Raw genomic sequence first — 21,941 nt, forward strand, 5'->3', positions numbered from 1 at the left:
TTGGTGACTTGGTGTGAACAGGTATCAATATGGAAATATCACAGTAAGAACAAATTGTGAAATATACCTGCATCCCATGATCTCCTCCAGCAGCGACATGGCTGGCGTGAACATCAGAGGATGGAGTTATGGCAGTCGCAGCCTGGTCTGAGCTCATATGATGACCTATGTGCTGGTTGTCTGTACTCGTATGGTGATGGTGACCATGTGTATCACCTGTCATTACAGTGCTCATAACTGCTTGAAGGATGGTGGCAGCTGTTGTTGGCAAAGAACTGAACATGGTGGTACTTTCATCTTCCATGGGATGAGAGTCATGCATTCCATGGTGATGATGATGACTATGGTCTGCCATAGATAAATGATGAGTCAAACAGCTGTGGAAAAAATGTTCCGTAATTTAATGTCATTTGATATTAAAAAAAGATATTTTTTATTCCTAAATAAAATATAAAAATTTATTAAATTTAATATCAAGATTCATTATCATAAAAATAATGGAAACAACATCAACTATGTAAAATACACATTCAATGTAAAATACACATTCAATGTTAAATCTATTAAATATACTTAAAAATACAATTTTAAGCAACAAAGAACAGTAGATTTTTGCAGGCAATAACTTTAAAATATATTTCAAAGAATAAATCTGGTTTAATATTCTTCTTTTAAAATTAATAATTAACTAAATAAATATATAAAGGTGGGATTTTTGGTAATAGTGACGTTCCAAAATGATCTCCAAGCCTCATCAACAATCGAGCAGTTATCTATGGGAAAACAAATATAATAAAACTTGTAGCCATTTAACACATGCAAGCCACACATGTATATATATATAAATTTATTTCATCATATAAGTACAAGAGCCGAGTAAAGGCACTTGGCGATTTCAGTTGTAGTAAACAGGAATCAATATGGAAATATGGAATAAAACAAATTAAAACCTACTTAATTAGTTGTAAGAAATTAATTTAATAGAAAAAGCTGAAGCATCACTACAAATTATACAAAAATAATAAAATAAACTTGCAACTAATTCCACAAAATAGACATTCAGAAACTTGTTTCAGCAAATGCTAATTGGACGAATTATGAAAAGTATAAATCAAATAAAGGATCTTTTAATACATATCACCTAACTATTACTAACTGCAGAACAATCGCAGAATGGAGGAAATGTTCTAGAGAAAGCTCTGGCTCACAAAGGGCTGTTATGCCAATAGAAGAAGGAGAGTACATATCAAATGCTGAACAAAGGGATTGACTACGAATCGTTAAACAACCGTTGAAAATTATTGCTTATTCAAGAAACCACAACAATATGATTGTTAGGAAAAAATGTAAAAATTTTTTAATCGGCATAAACTTACAATGCTGCTTAGTAAAGAAATCAATGAAATTACAAGAATGCATAAACTGAAAGAAGACAAAGAAAATGTTGGCAATGAAAAACTAAAAAATAAATTGCATGCTATATATTCAATAATGAAATATAAAGCGAATATGAAACATCGATTTATAACTAGTAACTAAATTAAAAATTTCGAAGCAAATTTTTTATGCATTGCATATTTTCTTTGCACCTGACACTGGTGTACCTTTGATATACAAATTTTTCTAACGCTCTAATTACAAGTAAAAATATATTTTCGTATCTTTTAATTATAAAAAAACAGTCAACTAATTGCTAAAAAAAATCTGTTAGATTATTGGAATAATATTTGTACTAAAATAAATAAAATAAAATAAAAAAATAATAAAAAAATGTAGCTAGAAATTTTTTTTTCACTTATAATTAAAAATCAATAACTGATTTTGTAAATTAAAGAAATTTCAAGGATGAGTAACTTTTTTTCTTAACTGCAAATTTGAGAAATAATTGTTTGAAAAATAAGTGAGCGGTGTTTGGAAGATTTTACCTTTAACGCAGAAAAAGTCACCGGTGACAAACACGGATTAAAAAATTGTCTAAGCCCATTAAACGAGTATTTCGGCACCATTCACACGCGCATATCTTTTGGAGTCATCTTGCCACCCCCCCCCCCTTCATTATTTCCTTTCCAAAGACCAAATAGCAACTCCAGTATTCATAATCTCACGGAAATCCTCATTGCGAAATATATCTTGAAACCAGAATTCAACAAAAATAAAAATATTTCTAATGGTAATTGCAACAAGTGGGAAATCGGGATTTTTACTCATTGCGTCATTTGATTACTCGCGTGTTTCCCGAAATGGAATAAAGCTAATTTAAAGTCACGCAAACCCTTTAAAGAAATGAAATGATGCTAATTTTACAAAAGTAGTCCGCGCAAATCACGTGACAATTGTTTTTTCAACATATATTGTTGAAATTAAAACATTGTCTTCTCAACGTTAACAGAAATTTTTATCTGCACGACTTAAATAGATTTTTGAGGTAAAAACACAAAATGCAAAATTTTATTTTGATTTATTTTATTTAGTAGAAAAAAAATCTATATGGAAAATAAGCCTTCGCGAATTTCGCTAAAAATAAAACAAGTTATTATTAACACCTTAAACAGATTTTTAAACGCGCACAGCTTTAAATAACCGTAAGTTTTAGAGACATAGAGCACTAAAAACAAAGAACTTTTTAATTAAAAGGAAAAATCCGAGCAATGGACAAAATGGTGTCTTGGGATATTCATCCACTTTTAAATGCACCTAGATAATTTTTTTAAAAAATTTTTTCCGCACATGCGCTGTATAAAGCAACTACTTCAATTACTCTTATCTGGCGCAGTTTTTATTATTATTTTTTAAATTTTAAAGCAATAATTTCGTTATCAGTTTAAAATTGATTCAAACGCTTTGTTTAATTTTTTTTAAATATTTAAGCTATAGCAAAAGTGGCACTAGACCTAGTATACATTTAGGACATTTACCAAAGGTCTAGTCATACTAGGTCTGGTTAAGTGCCATTGCCCGGTTTACCCTACACTGATGTTTTTTTAAGGTTCAGTGCCACTGCCCGGTATACATTTGCCCGGTATACCCTACACTGATGTTTTTTAAGGTCAAGTGCCGTTGCCCGGTATACATTTGCCCGGTATACCCTTCACTGATGTTTTTTTTAAGGTCAAGTGCCACTGCCCGGTATACATTTACCCGATACTCCAAACACTGATGTTTGTTCTAATCTATCGTCAGTAAGTATTAAAAGATCGAATAAATATAATTATATTCACAAATAAATTAATATCAAATCGGATGTTATAAATATTTCGGACATTCACCAAAGCGACTAATTTGATTGTCAACATTCACTGGTGAAAGTCAACAACCACCGATTTCGGTCATTCACAGTAACATGCACATCATTTACATAATAACCTCATCAGGACGATTGTTTCATACTTTGCCGAAATAGTATCCGGCATTTAAAAAAATAAAAGCAATTGGTTTTGTTGGCGATGATCTCGTAAGGCGATAAAGAAACATGCATAGTACAGGTAAGGAAGATATTAACCTCGAAGGAAAAGTGGATGAATAGCCCAAGGAACCGGACAAAATAAATTATGAAGAATTTAGATGCAAACAAGCCATATTGTTGATCGCAACGTCAAAAACATGAATTTCAATGTACGGGACTTTAAATAACAGGTAGTTTTGGGGATATAGAATATAGAGCTCTATAAACTCAGAATTTAAATTTTTCATTGAATGAAGAATAAAATCCAAGGAAGGGACTAAATAAATTTTGAGGAAAATAAGCCATATTGTTGATCGCAACACCCTAAACAGGAATTTCAATGTACGCGACTTAAAATAACCGGTAGTTTTAGAGATATAGAGTGCTAAAGAAAAGAAGAAAAAAAATTTTAATTTAAAGAAGAAAAAAATTAATTTATTGGACAAAACGAACCCTGAAGATTTACAACTAATATTCATCTCCGTAGCCTTGTAATTAACTCCAGAAGAAAAGGGAACTTCTGAATCAAGTATTGGGAGAAATTGCCTTCGAGGTTTGATAGATCTAACCCACGTTAAATAGAGAGGAAAACCACAAAAATCTCCCAAGGTTAGCCTGACTACAAAGGGACCCTAATCCATAATCCGTCTAGCATTTAGGATATTTTACGTTAGGCACTATGAGTAGTACAAGCCGGGTGCGAAATTCATCTAAGTCATTTCTGAGATTCGAACCACGGACCCTCGGGAGTAGCAATTTGGATAGTTGCTGTTCTGAATATTTGAAACAAATTTCGCATTGGACACAGCTATTCCACTTACCAGCGTTAAATACACCGAAAATCGTAAGCAGGTCGCAAAGAAAAAAAAAGGATTAAGGAGCGTTTTTGAGTTGTGGAACAAACAGAAGAAAAATAAAATCATTTTGTATTAAATTTATAGAGAAATTTTGGTTTTAATTCTTTGTTGAATTCGGAAGTCCTGGGTCCCGTAGTTTTACATGATCTAACAGAATCACTAAGACATAAATTTCAGAAGTGATTAATTTTTGAGATTATAAAACATAATATTCGTAATTTATAGTACCATATGCTGAAACCCTTAAATGTCCTTCACTTAATATCTAGACATCGATGAATAAAAACTGTCAACATTGTCCAAACACAGACAAAAAAGGGTTAATGTGACATGAAATCAGATTCATTTTGATATAAAATATAGCAAATGTTCGGACAGTTGAACCATTTCATAAAAACAACCATTTGAAAGACTGAGAAAAACATTAAACAAAACTGGCCAACCATGACCTAAAAATGTCCGTTCCCTTGTCTACAGTTTTATTACTTTTTAAGTCTGACGTTTGAACAAAGTGAGGCAGGTATATATTGCGTTCTGCATGGTGAAAGTAAAGACATTCAACGTTTTAAGTATCAAGTCATGAGAAACGAGGTATTCATTTCTTGGCCTGGTTTCTGATATCTTGATTTCGCCAACGGGATAAATCATTTTATTCTGCCTGAAGAGTTTATTTGAATTTAAATTTTGAAGTTCACATTTAAGGAAATTATGATTTATATTGAATTGTGCAATTGATGGAAACTGAAAAAAAAACAATACAACTGCTTAAGAAAACTGTTACTTTAATTATGAATTTTTGTAAACAAAACTAATCAATAAATTGCTACAAGTATTTAAGTTACTGTATTTTAATGCGTTCTTTTTTTTAATTTATTGAATATGAAAGTTATTTTTTGTTCTTAACACTAGATTGCCCAAGGAAATCATTTTGACTGCATTTTAATTTCAATTAGAAAAACAATGATGTATATAATGATACAATTTCTCAGAATGTTGTGACTTTTATAATTATTTTTATTGTTGATATTTACTAATAACTTGTTATATAACTGAAAATATCAAAAATATTAAAAATTAATTTTAAACAAATTTCTTTACACATTATTTATTCTTTCACAATGCAGTCATTCTGACTGCTTTTGGGCAATATACGTATTTCAGTCTTTCTAGTGTTAATTACACTTAAAAATAAAAGCATGTGCAAATATGTAGAACTATTAAACGTAATTTATTTCAGAAATAGAAAATATTATAAGCATTAAATTATTTTCTTCATAATAATAATGCATTGGTTAATTGTCAGAATTATATTTAGATAATAAATTGAAGCAAACTAAGATAAGTGTGTTAATTTTTATTACAACATACTTACAGAACAGCTCATTTTTCTTACTCCATGTATTTTAAGTGATAAGATATGTGATTTTCTCAATATATTTTAATGATAACAAAACTTACAAATGATTATAATTAGAAAATTTAAATATTACTTACACATTTGTCTACTGAATTAATAAATTTGATTTCCTCCACAAAACATAAGTTCAAAATAATTCACATAGCTGCCAACATAGAGAGAAAAAAATCCAGTAGATTTCACGAAATAATATAAATTTCACGATAATTGTTGCATAATGTACTAAATATTTTAGAAGTAGGAAATTCTAGGGATTTTCTTAGTCATCAAAGTAGAAAAACTGCAATATTCTATAGTTATGATTGGCATTAAACATACTTGAAATGTTATGTATTACGTTTACTCATAATTTTGAACATTAATAGGCATTTAATTCACCAAACATAGTTCAAAGATTTTTTAAAAGTAATTTAAAAAGATTNAAATTATTTTCTTCAAAGTAATAATGCATTGGTTAATTGTCAGAATTATATTTAGATAATAAATTGAAGCAAACTAAGACACGTGTGTTAATTTTTATTTCAACATACTTTCAGAACAGCTAACTTTTCTTACTCAATGTATTTTAAGTGATAAGATATGTGATTTTCTCAATATATTTTAAGTGATAACAAAATTTACAAACGATAATAATTAGAAAATTTAAATATTACTTACACATTGGTCTACTGATTTAATAAATTTGATTTCCTCCACAAAACATAAGTTCAAAATAATTCAAAGGTATTAAAAATATAAATTTTGATGGCATACAAGTTACGATACCATACTTTAGGATCGTCTTAAGTGCAAAATACAACACAGGAAAAAGGTATAATGGGTAAAATAGTTAAAATGGCATACGAGTTCCGATGCTACACAGTAGGATCATCTTCAGTGCAAAATACACAACAGAAAAAATTTATAAAAGGAAAAATCGTTAAAACGGCATACTAGTTACGATACTACACTGAAGGATCATCTTCAGTGCAACGTACAACAAAGAAAAAAATATTGTACACTGAAAGTGACGCATCAATAAAACATTGGAATTTGTACGTCTTTTTAACTATTTTTATGTAAGTGTTCAAGAAAATTTTAATAGAAAAAAAAAATTTACTTGTTATTTTATTACCGATTTTAAGGTTGTGGGGGTCTAATAAAACGTATTATGTTAAACCAATTCACGCTCCAATATTTTTTTTTCTTTTCTTCCTTTTTTTTAATTTTGTAAAAAAAAATTTTTTTGAACAAAGAAAAATTACGTTTTTCTTTTTAAACTTGAAATATTTCAACAAAAAGTAACTCGTCTACTTTCATATTAAAGTAAAATTAAAATTTTAAACACTTAAAAAAAATTCTAATATAGATAAAATGTTAAAAACATTTTTTTATTACTTATCATTATTTTTAAAAAAAATGAACTTTAGAACAATAACAATTTGAATGCACAGTTAAATTTTTATGACAAATTCAACGAATTAACAAAAAATAAGTAAATTATAAACACGCCCTGGAAGCAGTCGACCATGATCGACTTCATAAGTTTCTGGAACCACGGTCAACGAACCTGCAGCCTTACCAGCATCCAGCTACGCTTAACCCTAACCCGAATTTAGAACCCAAGAAAAGGTCGAAGAAAAAATTATGTAAAATAGCTTTTGATTCGGTATTGTTCTTTTACAAACAGAACGAGAGAACGGATGCAAAAAGTTTTCGAAATTTTTTAAAAGAGGTGAGCTAGAATCAGTAATGATAAAAAATTTGAAAGTCTAACTTCCAAATAAAACAACAGTGACTTGCGTAGAAAACGCATCATTTACGAACACTAAGAGACAAGAAAGTATTTGGCAAAGTTTGCTAATTATATGATAATTCCATGCAGAAGGTCTTTGTCATTCTTCAAGATTAAGGTCAATAATTCTTTCTCAAAACAATCGGTTTTGGAATACCAAATTACACAGCTGTCAATTCTTCTGGATTTTCTGGAAGATTTTATTTTCATATTTATAGTGATAGCAGAAGTTGTGTTTAAATATTTCGCATGTGTAAGCGTCTATGCTTAATTAAAATATAGAAAAAAAGACACAGAAAAGTATTGAAACTTTCTAAATATCGTAATTAATAATGGAATTGCTAATAAGTTTTCTTTTGGTTCATAAATTCTAAAACTAAATTTATTTACTTAAGTTTCAAAATTAATTAAAATGCTATGAAAATGATTCAATGCATCATTTGTAACAGTTCCTTAATTCATCAATATTCACTACAGAATATTTTGAAGTGAAATTTCTAATGCGACTCCCAACAAGGTTGCGTTAAACGTTCAACGCTACCATGGCAACGAGCGGCCTGTGATCCTTGCAGGAGATTTTAATGTGAATTTCTCGCTACCTGAAACATTATTAACCTTCCTTAGAGACAAATTTGGAATGGGATTGATAAACGGTAGGAATGATCCAACAACCAAAGGGGGAACTACCATTGATGCAGTTTTTGCAAGAAATATTGAAAAAATAGAATTCAACCATTTCGTATCTTACTTTAGTTATCATAATCCTATTGTAAATGTTATAGATTTGGATATTTCTCCACTCGAAAATGATAATTAAAAGATGCCATCAATTGTAAGCAATGTTAATAAAGTTTGTCTTAAAGAAACGATATGATTTCACTAAAAATCAATTTCTACCCCTTCCTATTTTCATTTCCACATTACAAAGTTTCACTTTTTCCGCGCGGAGGGACTCCACGCACTATTTTTGTCACAAGATGTTTAGAAGTGTGCGAGTCAGATATTTACCTGTAACTACTTTCTTGCATGGTTTAGCACAATTTCGAAACAAGACAACTTCGCTACAAGAGCTCGTTCACTAGATGATACTATGAAATACAAGTCTAGTATTCCTGTTAAAGAAATATGCTCGTACATTGACCAGAGAATTGCCTGACATTTAGAAATTACTCGTATAGCAAACTTATTTGTTAATGCATAACACATCCAATAGTTCACTAGATGATACTATGACATAGAAGTTTAGCATCTTGTTTGATATTTTAATTTTATACAAAAATACATTGAACTTATCAAATAAAAAGAATGACGTATAACCCAATCTATTTTCGTTTCAATTAGATTAATAGGAAGTTTACAATTCGACAATGTTAAATTGTTCTTATCGGGCACGTGTTTATTAATTCATTTTTTTTGTAATCCGAGCTCACTCTAGCCAGAGATACATAGAATTACTAAGAGTCCGAGATAATACATCGGATAAAGACCAAATTTTGTGGTTTCGCCACTCGACCATTGATGTCTAAACAAGAAAATTAGTCATTAAAATATTTTTTTTTTTAATTACTGACCTGTAAAACAAGAAGCGAAGAGAAAAATTTCGAATTGAATGTGGGGCTTTATCATGAGTCCAACAGAGCCAGAAACTTTTTTTTTTTTCAGTAAACGAGCCCGCACCGAGCTCACCTCTAGCACGTTAACCTTCGAATTTTCATATTTCAAACTAGTAATAGCAATAATTTTACTTTTAACAAAAATATTTAATGATATATATAAACTGGCGATTGCAAGTGATAAGAACCGTTTTAAGATAATTTTTCTTTAAATTAAGTATACTTCAATTGTCTGTATTTTAGATGGTGTAACAAATTCAACCCTTTTCCAATGTCACATCAGCTGGAACTTTTGACTATGACATCGGCAATAACTAACAAAATTTAAGTTAAGACAAAAAGAAAACGTGTCCATTTCAAAATGCGGGGTACTAAAACTGTTTTTTCCGATAATAAAACTAAAATTTTGTAAACAAGAAACTACTGAATGCGCAATCATACTCATGATATTCATTCTTGTTTATCAACATTACATTTGAAACCTTCAATTTCAGATAACCATCAGAGCCTTAAATGTTTATAAAGTCTCCCCGCTTTGCCCACAGGATATCTCTCAGCACTTTTTTTTCTGAGTAATATTATTTAAAACTTAACATTATCTTATTAATATCAACAGCGTGGACAGTCAACACAAAGGGATATTTTTAATATTATCTTCTACCAGTTACAAATACTCATAATATTATTTTCCATCACATATCAAATTGGATATGTGACTCAAAACTCTTATTAGAAAAAGAAACTGAGTATATCTAATGAAAATGCGTTAATAAAAATTATTAAGTATCACCAGAAGAAAATTATTTCAAGTAAGGTCAATTGTGTCGAATACAAGTATCTATATCTAAAGTTTAGAGGACAGTTAAAAACAAGAAGCTTCACAAGTGGCCCAATAAATATTGCGAAAAACGATGACAATTAGCTTTGAGTTTCCTTCCAATTCTGTTTTCTTACTGCACTTCAAATTCATGATTTAAACAATCTTGAGAAAAAAATCATATTAAAACACAAAAAAATATAATTTTCATATTTCATCAGCGATTTGAAAAAAAAAAATCGTTTTTCGAACCAAACCAAGATTTAACGAGTTCGAACCAAACCAATTCACAAAAATTAAACCAGTTCGAACCAAAATTTAAATTATTGTTTGAAAAAAATCGCTTTTCAAACGATAATTTAAATTTTGGATAAATCGTTTTTGAAACGATAATTTAAATTTTGGTTCTCGAAATATCAATTTTTACGAAAGTGTTATATTTATGATTTCAAATTGTTATATCAGTTCAAATTGTTCCACACTTTTAGTAGCTAGCGAAGCAGAAAAAAAAAAATATTACAAGAATAAAACTTAGCAAGGACATGGAAAGATTCAGGCATATAGCAGGAAAGAGATAATTAGCATAAATGTCTGTATAATGAAATAGTGTTCGCTTAGATTGAGACAAAAGTTTTAGATTATTTTCATAAATTGAACTAAAATCGATTATCAGAAAAGATCGTTTAGAATTTATACAAGAATTTTTTTTCTTTAATTATTGACCTTATAGGTAAATTCAAACCATGTATCCGAAGCTGGAGCTCTAAATTTCCCCATGCTCAAGCAATCTCATTTTATTCTTATTTCATAATCGTCGTTGAGCAGCCGACTAAATTTTCAGTTCACGGCTACTAATGTTCAACTTCGTAGCCTCGTCATTTTGAACCCAATCCAGAAAACAAGGGAATTCCTGGATCAAGTATTAGGAGAAATTGTGCCATAGTGGAAGACTTTTTGATGGAAGTAACCCGCATTTGCCTTACACAGAAAGGAAGACCACGAGAACCTCTCACGGTTAGCCTAATGGCAAGGGGACTCTAACCCATGATCCGNTCCTGGATCAAGTAGTAGGAGAAATTTTGCCTTAGTGGAAGACTTTTTGATGGAAGTAACCCGCATTTGCCTTACACAGAAAGGAAGACCACGAGAACCTCTCACGGTTAGCCTAATGGCAAGGGGACTCTAACCCATGATCCGTCTACCACTGAGGATATTTTATGTCAGTACTGTGATTGGTGGGAGCCGAGTGAGGAATTCGAAGCAACCAGACATCGCCGAGATTCGAAACCGGTTCACCTCATTGGGAGGCAAGCACTCTATCCTCATTCAACATGGCTCTCTTGCAATGTCATTGTATCCTACAGACATTGAAGAAGCCTGCTGCATTATTGTAACGTCACTGGCCGTTTACCAAGTTGCTATAGAAAGACTATTCCAGGCATTAAAATACATTTATAATGAATTACCATCAATTATAAAGAAAGACTTAGTAGATTTAATTCTTTTCTTAAAAATAAACAAATAATTCAACTGTAAATTAAAAAAGTACTTTCGTTGAGCGTTGATAATCATATTATTAGTATTATTGTTATTTTTCAAATAATAAACAGTTTAAAATAACATCTGAAACTTAAACTAAAAATATATAGTAAAATTGTCGGAGTTTTAGCAGAGATCCAAAGTTTAAGATTGTATTATATAGAAAATTTTTCGCATACGATCTTGATTTTTACAGGTGGATGAAATTTCCTAACTTTTCCCTCCCCCCCCCCTGTTACGGTTTCAAAGTAGGTTTTTTTAATTTAAAATACAATCATAAGCCCTTAATAATTTAAACAAAATATGAGTGAAAATAAGCTAAACTATTAACTGAAATAACTTCAGTTCTGAATAGCCGGTTGAAATTAGAAATCACTGCATTTTAGAGATCAAAAGCTGAACAAATAAATTTGAGACACCAGTCACACACACGCATAGGAATTAAAATATGTTCTTTTCTATCAACGAGTTTCTTTTCATTACTTCCGAAATCGTTTGAGATTATGTAACTGTTCGAGTAAACGCATTACAGAAAGTCGTTCGACTTGTTTCTGGTGTGTAGTTACTAATCTACTTTTATTTTCTTCGGGCAATCCAAATGACCACTTATTTTTACTGTGCTTTAAGAAAAAAGAAAGAAAAAAAAAACATTCAAAAAGAGTCATTCAACTTTGAAAATATTGTTTGGTTTTTTATTGCTTCATTGGTCATGTAGACCTCAGCCTTAATTACCTCTAGTCATTTATTTAAAGTGATATGAGGAAATCGTCTGGTCAATTTTTAATTTAGGAAGTAACGCACACTGTGACAACTCTAAACATCTCAACTCGATCAGACAGGGTTGTTAGTTAAACATTGTAAAGAAATAAATTTTGCGAACTTCTCGAATTCATAAGAATATTTAGGAAAGATTAACTAACAAAGGAGGTACCCGAAGTTTCAACAGGAAATCAGGTTGCATTTTTCATTCACTTTTTTGAAGCAGTCTTTTAGGCAAAAGAAACAATATATATGAAACTTTTTTGTCCCCTTTTAAGATACTTAAAAACACAATAATAAAATGTATATTTAAACATTAATTTCAAATCATTTCTAGCTAAAACTCCAAGTGTGTGATATGCGAACAATTTCAATGAGTGTTTGAGATTTATAGATTTCGCCAATTGGAAGCTTTCAGACAAGAAATAATGGCGAGACATAATATTGATTCCCTAATGTCACAGAACAATATTCAAAGCAAATTAATTAAAGTTCCTTAAATTTAAAAAATTTCGCATAAAACTTTTTATCAACTCAGCTCTTTAATTGCTATTTACCGAACTATTTCATAAATGAGAATACAAATTAATATACATAGTTTAAGAAACTAACCTTTATTTTCTTGAAATCGAAAAAATAATTAAAATTAAAACAAAACTTATTTTTGAGTCAAGTTAGAAAATATAAAAGGGTACTATTATCAACCAAACTCTTGACTAATGCTGACTTTTTCTAAAATTTATAAAAAATGAATAGTTAAAATAATTTATGACGATAAAATAACAAAGCATGTAGTGTAGTACAGCGATTCTCTAGAATTCTTCCTCTGAACCCTGGGGTTCCGTGGAAGGATGACTGTTAGGATGTTTTTAACCAGTAATAATAATATTTATATCCAATCCATAATTTATTTTATATTTCGCTTGTTTATATGAACTTCTTTATGTAAATTGCGAAAGAAAAAAATAATTACAGTAAATATTTTTTTTTTTTCAATTACAATATATTGAATAAATTACGAAAATAATATGCATTTATATATAAATTTCGTAAGTATTTATCACCGAGTTCCTCCATTCAAAATAAAATAACTAAATTCAAGAATAAAGAATTACGCTTTTCTGCTAACTATTCCTATCGTTAAAAACAGTTCTTTTTTAAAAACCAAAATTCAGCTTATTTAATTCATTTTCAGCATATGCCTAAGACAAGATAAATGTCATTTTTTAAATATTCCATAGCTGTTAATGAACTTTTTTTTCTATAACGCCAGGGGTTCCGCCAAAAGGAACTCGATCGATTAGGGTTCCATAGTTGGAAAAAAATTGGAAATGCTGATGTCCATTCATAAAGAAATCTTGATGTTCATTCAAAAAACCTAAAATTTAATAATGATGATGATTGCGAAATATCGACATTTACAAAATCGTTTGCTTAAAAAAAAAAAAAAAAAAAAAAAAAAAAAAAAAAAAAAAAAACATCATACGTTTTTTCCTTTTAAATAAATAAAAACAATAATTACAGAAAATATGAAAAAAAAAGTTGTTATCAAACAATTGAACAACTTTTTTTAATGTAAGAATTCTTAATTCTTCCACCTGATCGTAAACTATAAGATTCAAAAACAATGAAAATGATTTTTAAGAAGAATAACATTTCAATTTCTGAAGCAGCATTAGCCTAATGAACGACTTAACGTAACGGATGTTATCCTGGAATCGAAAAAAATAGCCTAGTTTTGGTCAATTTCTAAGAAACGAAATAAGCGTAATCCGCTTAAAGGCCATTTTTCGAAATAAATCGATTTTTCGCTACGCTGTAGATCGAATTGATAAGAACGATTATTTCCTTTGAAGTAGAAGGAAAATATAAGCTACACCCAAACCTTATTACCATAAATAGAATTGATAAGATACCATTTCCTTAAGTTTAAATAAGTTGCGAAGACAACTATGTACATTTAAATAGTTACGTCCATGGTTGGATATAGATTCGGGTCCCCTAAGACGTAAATATTATAGAACCCCTTTAAATATACGACAAAAATAATGATACACTCAACGTGCCTATAATCTAAGTTCGAATAAAAACGTGACCTTTTATTTATTATTTTATAGCTATATTATTTTCTAAAAATACAAAACTTTCGAGTTGATAATAGTTTTTGAACATTAATTACAGGATTGTAATTTTAATTCGTAAAAAAACTGATTTTGTTCAAGATACTGGATAAAAGTGTATTTAATCCCCAAAATTGTTTAAAAAGGGTTAGATCGAACTGTTAAGACTTAAATTTAATTTTTCTAATTTTTCCAATCAATTAAAATTAAATAAATGAAATTTAAAAAAAAGAGATAATATACTGACAAGTTTATAAAATAAGCTTACGCAAATAAAAATTTGGAGAAAAAAAAACGACCATACGACTGGAAATATAAGCAAGTTGCAGTTAAAATCATAATTCATTAAATAAACTCACATTACACCGAATGAACTGTCCTTCCAGTTCTTCATCGGCAGTAAGATTATTTTCTAAATTTAATTATTTAAAATAAATTACTAGACCATCAAGTTTAAAGGCAACAGAAAAACATGATTCTCATTATCGTTTTAAAAAATTAATACAAAATAAATTTAAGAGCTTTGTGTAGAAAAAAAAAAAGAACAATTTAAACATTTTTGTAGAACTCTGATGTCGTAGTGAAATTTTTTATTTATTTGGTATTGCATTTTTAACAAACATTAGCTTAGCTTCATCATACGCTAGTGAAATATATTTAATTAGTATTATATATATATCACATAAATTGAATAGTGAATAAGCGGTCAAAATTAAAATAGACCAGATCAGATAAAATCGGTCCAAACTCTCATCCTTAAAACCGATACAACCTTGATTTATAGGGTACTAAAAGGGACTACCTTTCTTATGAAATCCTTTTTAATTATATTTAGTTAGAATATAAAATTGGAAGAGCCTTGCCGCAGATTGATCCAGATGGCTAAGACTACTGGGGGCGAACTTGGCCTATAACAGGTTGTAGTGCCTTGAAAGAAGAATTGGCTTGAAAACAATATATCAATAATATAGCTATAAATTTTTACTTAGCTTCACGTAATCGAAAATATTATACCATATTTTTTTTAAATACATTTTATTCATCGGTCTTCTTTGAAATTGGGTATTCTCTTTAATTACCTTCGTTGGAAGTTTTTTTTTTTTTTTTTTTTTTTTTAAATGAAGCTAAATAGATTTTTTCTTTCATTTGTTTTAAGACATTTAAACGAGATTAATTTCACATAAGTTTATTTTTTCTAAATAGCATTGAACTTAAAACATCAGATTTGGGAATAGAAAATAACCTTAAATGTGAAATAGTAAGTCATCTCGAATAAATCAGAAAATAGTACATTAACAGGACAGAATCGTCAAAATATTATTTATCTAGCGAACAATTACTGTAAGAGTAAAAATGTAAAATTATGTTGAAGTATTCTTTACGATATTATAGGGTTAATCAGAATGAAAATCAATAAACTAGAATGGGTAAATCAAATTTTTCTTTGCTATTTTTTTTTAATGAATGAAGGAAAGAATTCTTGCTCAGAAAAGTGGAGTTACAATTTTTCCGGAAAAAAAAATGCAAATGGTATCCTATAGCATAGTTCCACGAGTTGTTTTGATAATTAAAAATCACTTAAAAAGTGAATTGACTGAAAATAAAGGATTCGAGTTTCTTCTTAAAAGGGGGGGGGGGAGGAATTGTAAGAGGGATTGATTTGTAATAAATTTCGTTGGAGAAAAAAATGAGAAACAGGTAATAATTTGCAAGTTTAGTCACGACTGAGTATTTTTCGTCATGGTCGATAAAATGACCTTTAAAAGACTTATTTTCCAAAATGTATCAAAATTTTTTTCTTTTTGAAACAGAAGTATTCTAACTAGGAGTCCACACCTTTTCCCGGGCAGCAAATAATTTTCCCCCTAGCTTTTAGGGGCCGCACATTTTTTTTTTACTCTAGCTTTCAGAGGCCACAATAAATTCAGTTTTTAAATAAAAATTAATAATGACTAAATTATTACTTCATGACATAAAAACCATATCAAATTAAAAAATCCATATAAAAAAAAAATTGGAAAATCCTGCCAGCTATTAAATTTCGAACAATTTTTTCAAATACATATCATAAAAAATAACATAGCGAACATATTTCTGAACCTTTTAATTTATCCAATTATAAAAGGAAATTCCCCATAAAGAACATATAAAAAATAAAAAAAAAAAAAAAAAAAAAAAAAAAAGCTGAAAATAAATTCAGATTGCTTTTGTTATATATTTGCTTTATTATTATTAAATGGGCAACTTAAATTATTTTACAGAAAAATGTTTTTCAAATTGCAAGTTAATAGTAAACGCCTGCTTAATGCCAACATAACTTATTTTGTCTTTTTGAAAGTAAAAGTGTGATAATACATATGTGATTTGTTTATTTTGAACTGTTTTTAATTGTTGTTGTTGGTGGATATACACTTTTATTCTACATGCATTAGTATTACTTTAACACAATTACTCAGGTAGCAATATATATCTTGAAACCAGGAGTCATTTTATAAGAAATTTATTTCGCTAAAACAAAAACTTTCATTATTAAAATGGACCCTTTACAAAACACTGTCTCTCGAAAACTCTTATGGGTCGGGGGACTCTAAACCCATGACCCGCCTACCACCGAGTATATTTCATGTCAGCACTGTGATCGGTGCAAGCTGGATGCGGAATTCGTAGCGACCAACCATCGCCGGGATTCGAACCCGGTTCCCCTCATTGGAAAGTGAACGCTCTACCCCCTGAGCTATTTCGGCTCCTTTACCTTATTTTGTAGATTATGAGGACCAATTTATGAAAAAGATATAGTCAAATAGCTATAAAAATTTAAAGAATAAGTGAGTGCTATTCCAGGGAGCTGAATAAAAAAAACAAAAACAAAAAAAAAACATTTGTTAATGAACATGTTAGCAAAATTTGAGCTTCAATGCATGATTTTGTGTTTGAAAATTTTTATTTAAAATTATAGACAAAACAGAAAACAAAAAATGGTATACAAGAGCTCCGAAAATTATGACATGGCTAGGTACTGGTTAGAGATGAGCCCTGTTGGATGGGTATGAGTCTTCTTACCCTGACAATAATCAATCAATAAATAGTGATTTATGAAGTGGCTGAATTCAAGAAACAAAGCTCTTACAGAAATAAATATTGTTTCACAATGACTAAGAAACATGAATTAAACTACAAATGATTAGATGAAGAAGTTAATATACTAATAATTACTAACCAAGCACAGACTCGCCCTCCTAAAGAATCTTACATAATAGTAGTTTTAACAAACAAAGGGAGAGAGAATGTTCTGAAGTTTCGGCCTTTTAATCATCCAGATTCGGCGTTATCGACCAATATCAAGCTACTGAGCATCTTTCGTAAATTATTGTACAAATAGGTGAAGAGTTGAATAGTAACAGGCTATTCCCATAAGGGAAACATTGACTCACGAGCGTGGTTTGTTACCATATCCGGATGAACACCTGACATCAAACTTTTACGATGTCATCCCGTGACTTAACAAACAGCAAGTATAGATATGGCTGATTTGCCATAATCATCAATCATATTTTTTGATCATCGCATGTGTCAAAAAGTAATTACTCAAATCGACATTTACATGAAGATATTTACATTCGATATTTACATAATAAAATTATCTTAAAATATTAGAATTTAAAAAAAAAAAAAAAAAAAAAAAAAAAAAAAAAAAAAAAAAAAAAAAAACACCAAACAGCTTCTGAAAACAAATGATCCAAAAACAACCACATAGATTCATAATGGAATTAATGCAAACACTGTGAAACCTCTTCAGAGCGATCACTCTCTGTTCCACAATAAAATGGCCGTTAATGCAGGATGGTCATTCTTACCATCATTGACTTCAAAATGTTATCAAAGTTACGTGATTTTTTGCAAGTGATTTTAATTTTACTCAGTGTCATTTTCTGGGATTGGAAATGCCACTCGGTTGGTGTCATGAAAACCGAATCAATGAATAAAATCTACCCCCAATAATAATGACCCCTACTGATATAATTAAATTTAAAAACAAATTTATCAGTTATGAATGATAGAACTATTTAAAATAAATTAACAATTATGGTTTTTGTACAAGTTTGCATTTAATTTTTTATATCATAAAAATTAGTTTACTTTAAAAAATAAAAGGTCTGCTTAAGTTGCTTAGTTTTTCTAAAATACCTTTTTTTTCTTCTTTGAATTTAACTTTCAACTCTTAAAACAAAATCATTGATAGTAGGGTTGAGATTTTGCCGTCAAAAACTGGTTTTTGACTTGACAGTGGTAAAAACCGTCTGTTTTCTTTAATTTATGGCATATAGCGGACAATATATTATTTTCACATAATTGCCTTTATAAATGAATGTTTTAAATGATTGCTATTGATTTTGCAACTATATACATGTATTCTTATCGAAATATTGTAATATACTTATTGAAAATAGTGATGCTTACTTTTATCATTATAGCTTGATATGCAAAGGATTCAAAATTTTGCACTTCTTAATTGTTAGAAATAAACAAACAAACAAAAAAGCTTGGAACTATTAATAAATTCAAGAACTAAAAAGAAGAATTTAAAATTTGGCATTTCTTAAATATTAGAAATAAGCTAAACAAAACTTTCAAAACTTGTAATTACTAACAAATTCTAAGTCAAGAGTGACTTGACATTCTTCAGTAATGTGATATGCGAAACAAAATGATGCTTGGAAATGTTGAAAATTTTGTTTAGTATCCTAATATTTTACTTCAAATAGTATGTTTTGATATAATCATGTTGGGAAAATGCAAGAATCTGTCCCTAAATATCTTTTAACAACTTTTTTTCTAATTTCATTGCCCAAAAATGAATTAGTTTTAAATTAATTATAAGCAGTTAAACTCAAATAAAAATACAGTTTTACCAAAACTATGGGTTTTTGACATGACGATAAAAACCATGGTATAAACCGGTAAAAACCGTCATGTGTCAAAAACTTGCCAACCCTGATTGATAGCATTGTCTTTAGTGTACTCTGACTGTAATATGAGGTTGTCAATCTCTTTCAGAGATCATCAAAAAGAGCTCTCTAAATAAGAACCACTCACAAATATTTTAAATCCACTTATACATCTTTAGTTAAAATTTTTATTTCAATATTTTACGTGTTTCCTTATTGACCTTGTCCGCAGAGGTTTGTCCGGTCGGTAGAAGATGTCTCGATTGTCTTTTTTAAAAGTTTTCTTCAATACAAAGTCAATGGAAAAAATTCTGTGCTTCCCAAAAGTGGTCGTAAATAGAGGTGGTCACAACACAGATAGTCTTTCCTGGAGGTTCCACTGTATACAAATTTTTTATTACGTCAAGAAATGCATTCAAGATCAAAAGAGCGGAAATTTTCTATAAGAAACCCACAAACTTTCTGAGAGGTTCAATAAAAGTTTAACACTATACGTTTTGTCTTTTTAATGTTTGATTCCAGATATCATTTGTTGATTGCTTTATTAATGTAGTAGTTACACACTAACACGCTCAATTTTTTTATATATATACTCTAGTTGTTATATAATATTCACTCAATCTTTTCAAAAATCTTCACAAACAATTTCCAAATAATTAAAAAAAAAACTTTATAATTTGAATATTATATGAATAATATTTAAACAAAAAGAATCTGAATATGCAAAGATTTCTATAAGCTTGAGCAGAAAAAAAAAAAAAACGCTTAAAAATTTTTTATGAAGTAAGATATAACTAATATTTTTCTGAAAAACAGGAAAATTCTATAAATGTCATTCTGAAATGATATTGAAACACAAATAAAAGAAAAAGTGGCAATCATAGTAACACTCACATTAAATTTTAGTATTGCCATAACACTGATTTTAAAATTAAAATAAATAGTTTTTGATACGAAACAGCCCAACGTAAACTTTGCATGGCCAGATTAATACTAAGACCTGAGGATCTAGATGCAAAACTACATAAAATTCCTTCAACAGGTATTAAATTTCACATTTTTAAAATGGAAAATAAAAATAATTATAGTTACAATTATGCTGTATTAAAAACTTTTTAAAAAATCTCGTCAAAAAAAAAAAACTGATAATAATGCAAAAAAAATTTTAAAAAAAATAAATAAATAAAAAACCACTACAGATAGGGTCAGATTCAAAGGGTAGTATAAATTGTAACCACACAAGGCAAATACTACATACTTTTTTTCCTAATTTTTTGAAAGAAACATGCCTTTGGACCACGGTAGTTTGCATGATCAACTATAAATACAGAAATATTCGTAACTTGTAAATTTTCATGTACAATTAAAGGACAACTTCTATGTTAAAATCTGAAGCCAAAACAAATGCCAAAATTTGCAAAATTCCCGACTGTGACATGCAAAAAACCAAGAAAAAACATCCCATAAAGTGCAATCTCAACGAAAGGGACATTTCCATATCATCTACTACTAGCAACTACTATTGCCAAAAGAAAAAATAGATTTCATATTTGCAATTCATTTTTTTTTTAAAAAATGGAGAGATTTGCGCAGATGTGGCTATGAGTTAGACTGCTTCGGTGATTTTTTGTTTGTTTGTTTGTTGTTTCCTAACGGGCTGCTGCCTGGAACACGACAAGACTTGGCGATTAGTCTGCTGCAAAGCATGATACAAAAAAACTTCCCTCAAAGAGTATAAGCTGATCCCCCTCCCAGGGAAAAAAACATTAAATATTTTTCTTAAAAATTTACTTTCAAGTTTAAAAACTCTTAGGAGACATTGCGATTGCAGCAAAGGCAAACAGACGATTTGGAAGATTCCTTTTAGATGCATGAATTTATTTATTATTATTCCCAAAACTTAGATCTAGTTCTGAAGTAAAAACTATTCATAGTTTAGCTAGAAATGTGAAGAAAGTTTCAAATAAACAAACTATAATGTTAAGTAAATATTAGATAGGGAAAATAAAATAAGCTTAAAAATTTTTATTTTAAATTTTTCAGAATTTTTTTTACCAAAGCAAAAAGTTAAACAGAGGTAATTTTTGCTCCATGTGAATAATGCAAGAAATAGTACAAGTTGAAGATAAATTCGATTATAATTTTAAAAACATATAATCTAATAGATATTGAAATTTAGTCAGTATCTTTTATAAGAAACAATCTTTTTAATCGAATATTATTTAAACAGGAAACTTTAATTTTATACATACTCTTAAAGAAGAAGAAACGATGCGAAGATTTTCAGTTTAACAATAAGTTTAAAGAGAATTTAAAACTTTATTACATATCGCGATAGCTAAAAGAAGCAATTTTAAATACAACCACCAACTGCAAATATTTACGGACGAGTGGTGAGTGAGGGAAATGAAAAAGAAAACAAATTTCTTCTAGACGACCCTGCAAAGGTATTGCCAGTCTTAATGTCTTAAACTAAAAATAAATAATTTAAGCTCAACCGCAAAATTTTAAATGTAAAATGCGAAGTTTCGAAAAAATTTGATTGGAATATTCCTGAATGATTCTAAAATATTAAAAATAAGATACTTTACTTTTCTATACTTCAAATTTCAAAGTTACTTAATAAAATAAAAAAAATATTTTTTGCAAATATTTTC

At 29.2% G+C, this 21,941-nt stretch overlaps 1 protein-coding gene across 1 annotated transcript in view; it reads right to left on the bottom strand.

The window, feature by feature from the left end:
• The window catches only part of LOC107453598 (high affinity copper uptake protein 1), a 31,571-nt gene extending 9,838 nt beyond the window's left edge, over positions 1-21,733 (bottom strand). Inside the window, exons 1-2 of the mRNA XM_016070475.3 lie at positions 21,537-21,733; positions 68-377 (exon numbers count right to left, since the gene is read on the bottom strand). Coding sequence (XP_015925961.2) covers positions 68-355 — 288 coding nt within the window. The 5' untranslated portion in view covers positions 356-377; positions 21,537-21,733. The remainder of the gene's footprint in view (positions 1-67; positions 378-21,536) is intronic.
• Positions 21,734-21,941: the final 208 nt, after the last annotated feature.

Source organism: Parasteatoda tepidariorum, chromosome 10 (assembly GCF_043381705.1).
Source record: "Parasteatoda tepidariorum isolate YZ-2023 chromosome 10, CAS_Ptep_4.0, whole genome shotgun sequence".
In the NCBI taxonomy this organism is placed as follows: Eukaryota; Metazoa; Arthropoda; class Arachnida; order Araneae; family Theridiidae; genus Parasteatoda; species Parasteatoda tepidariorum.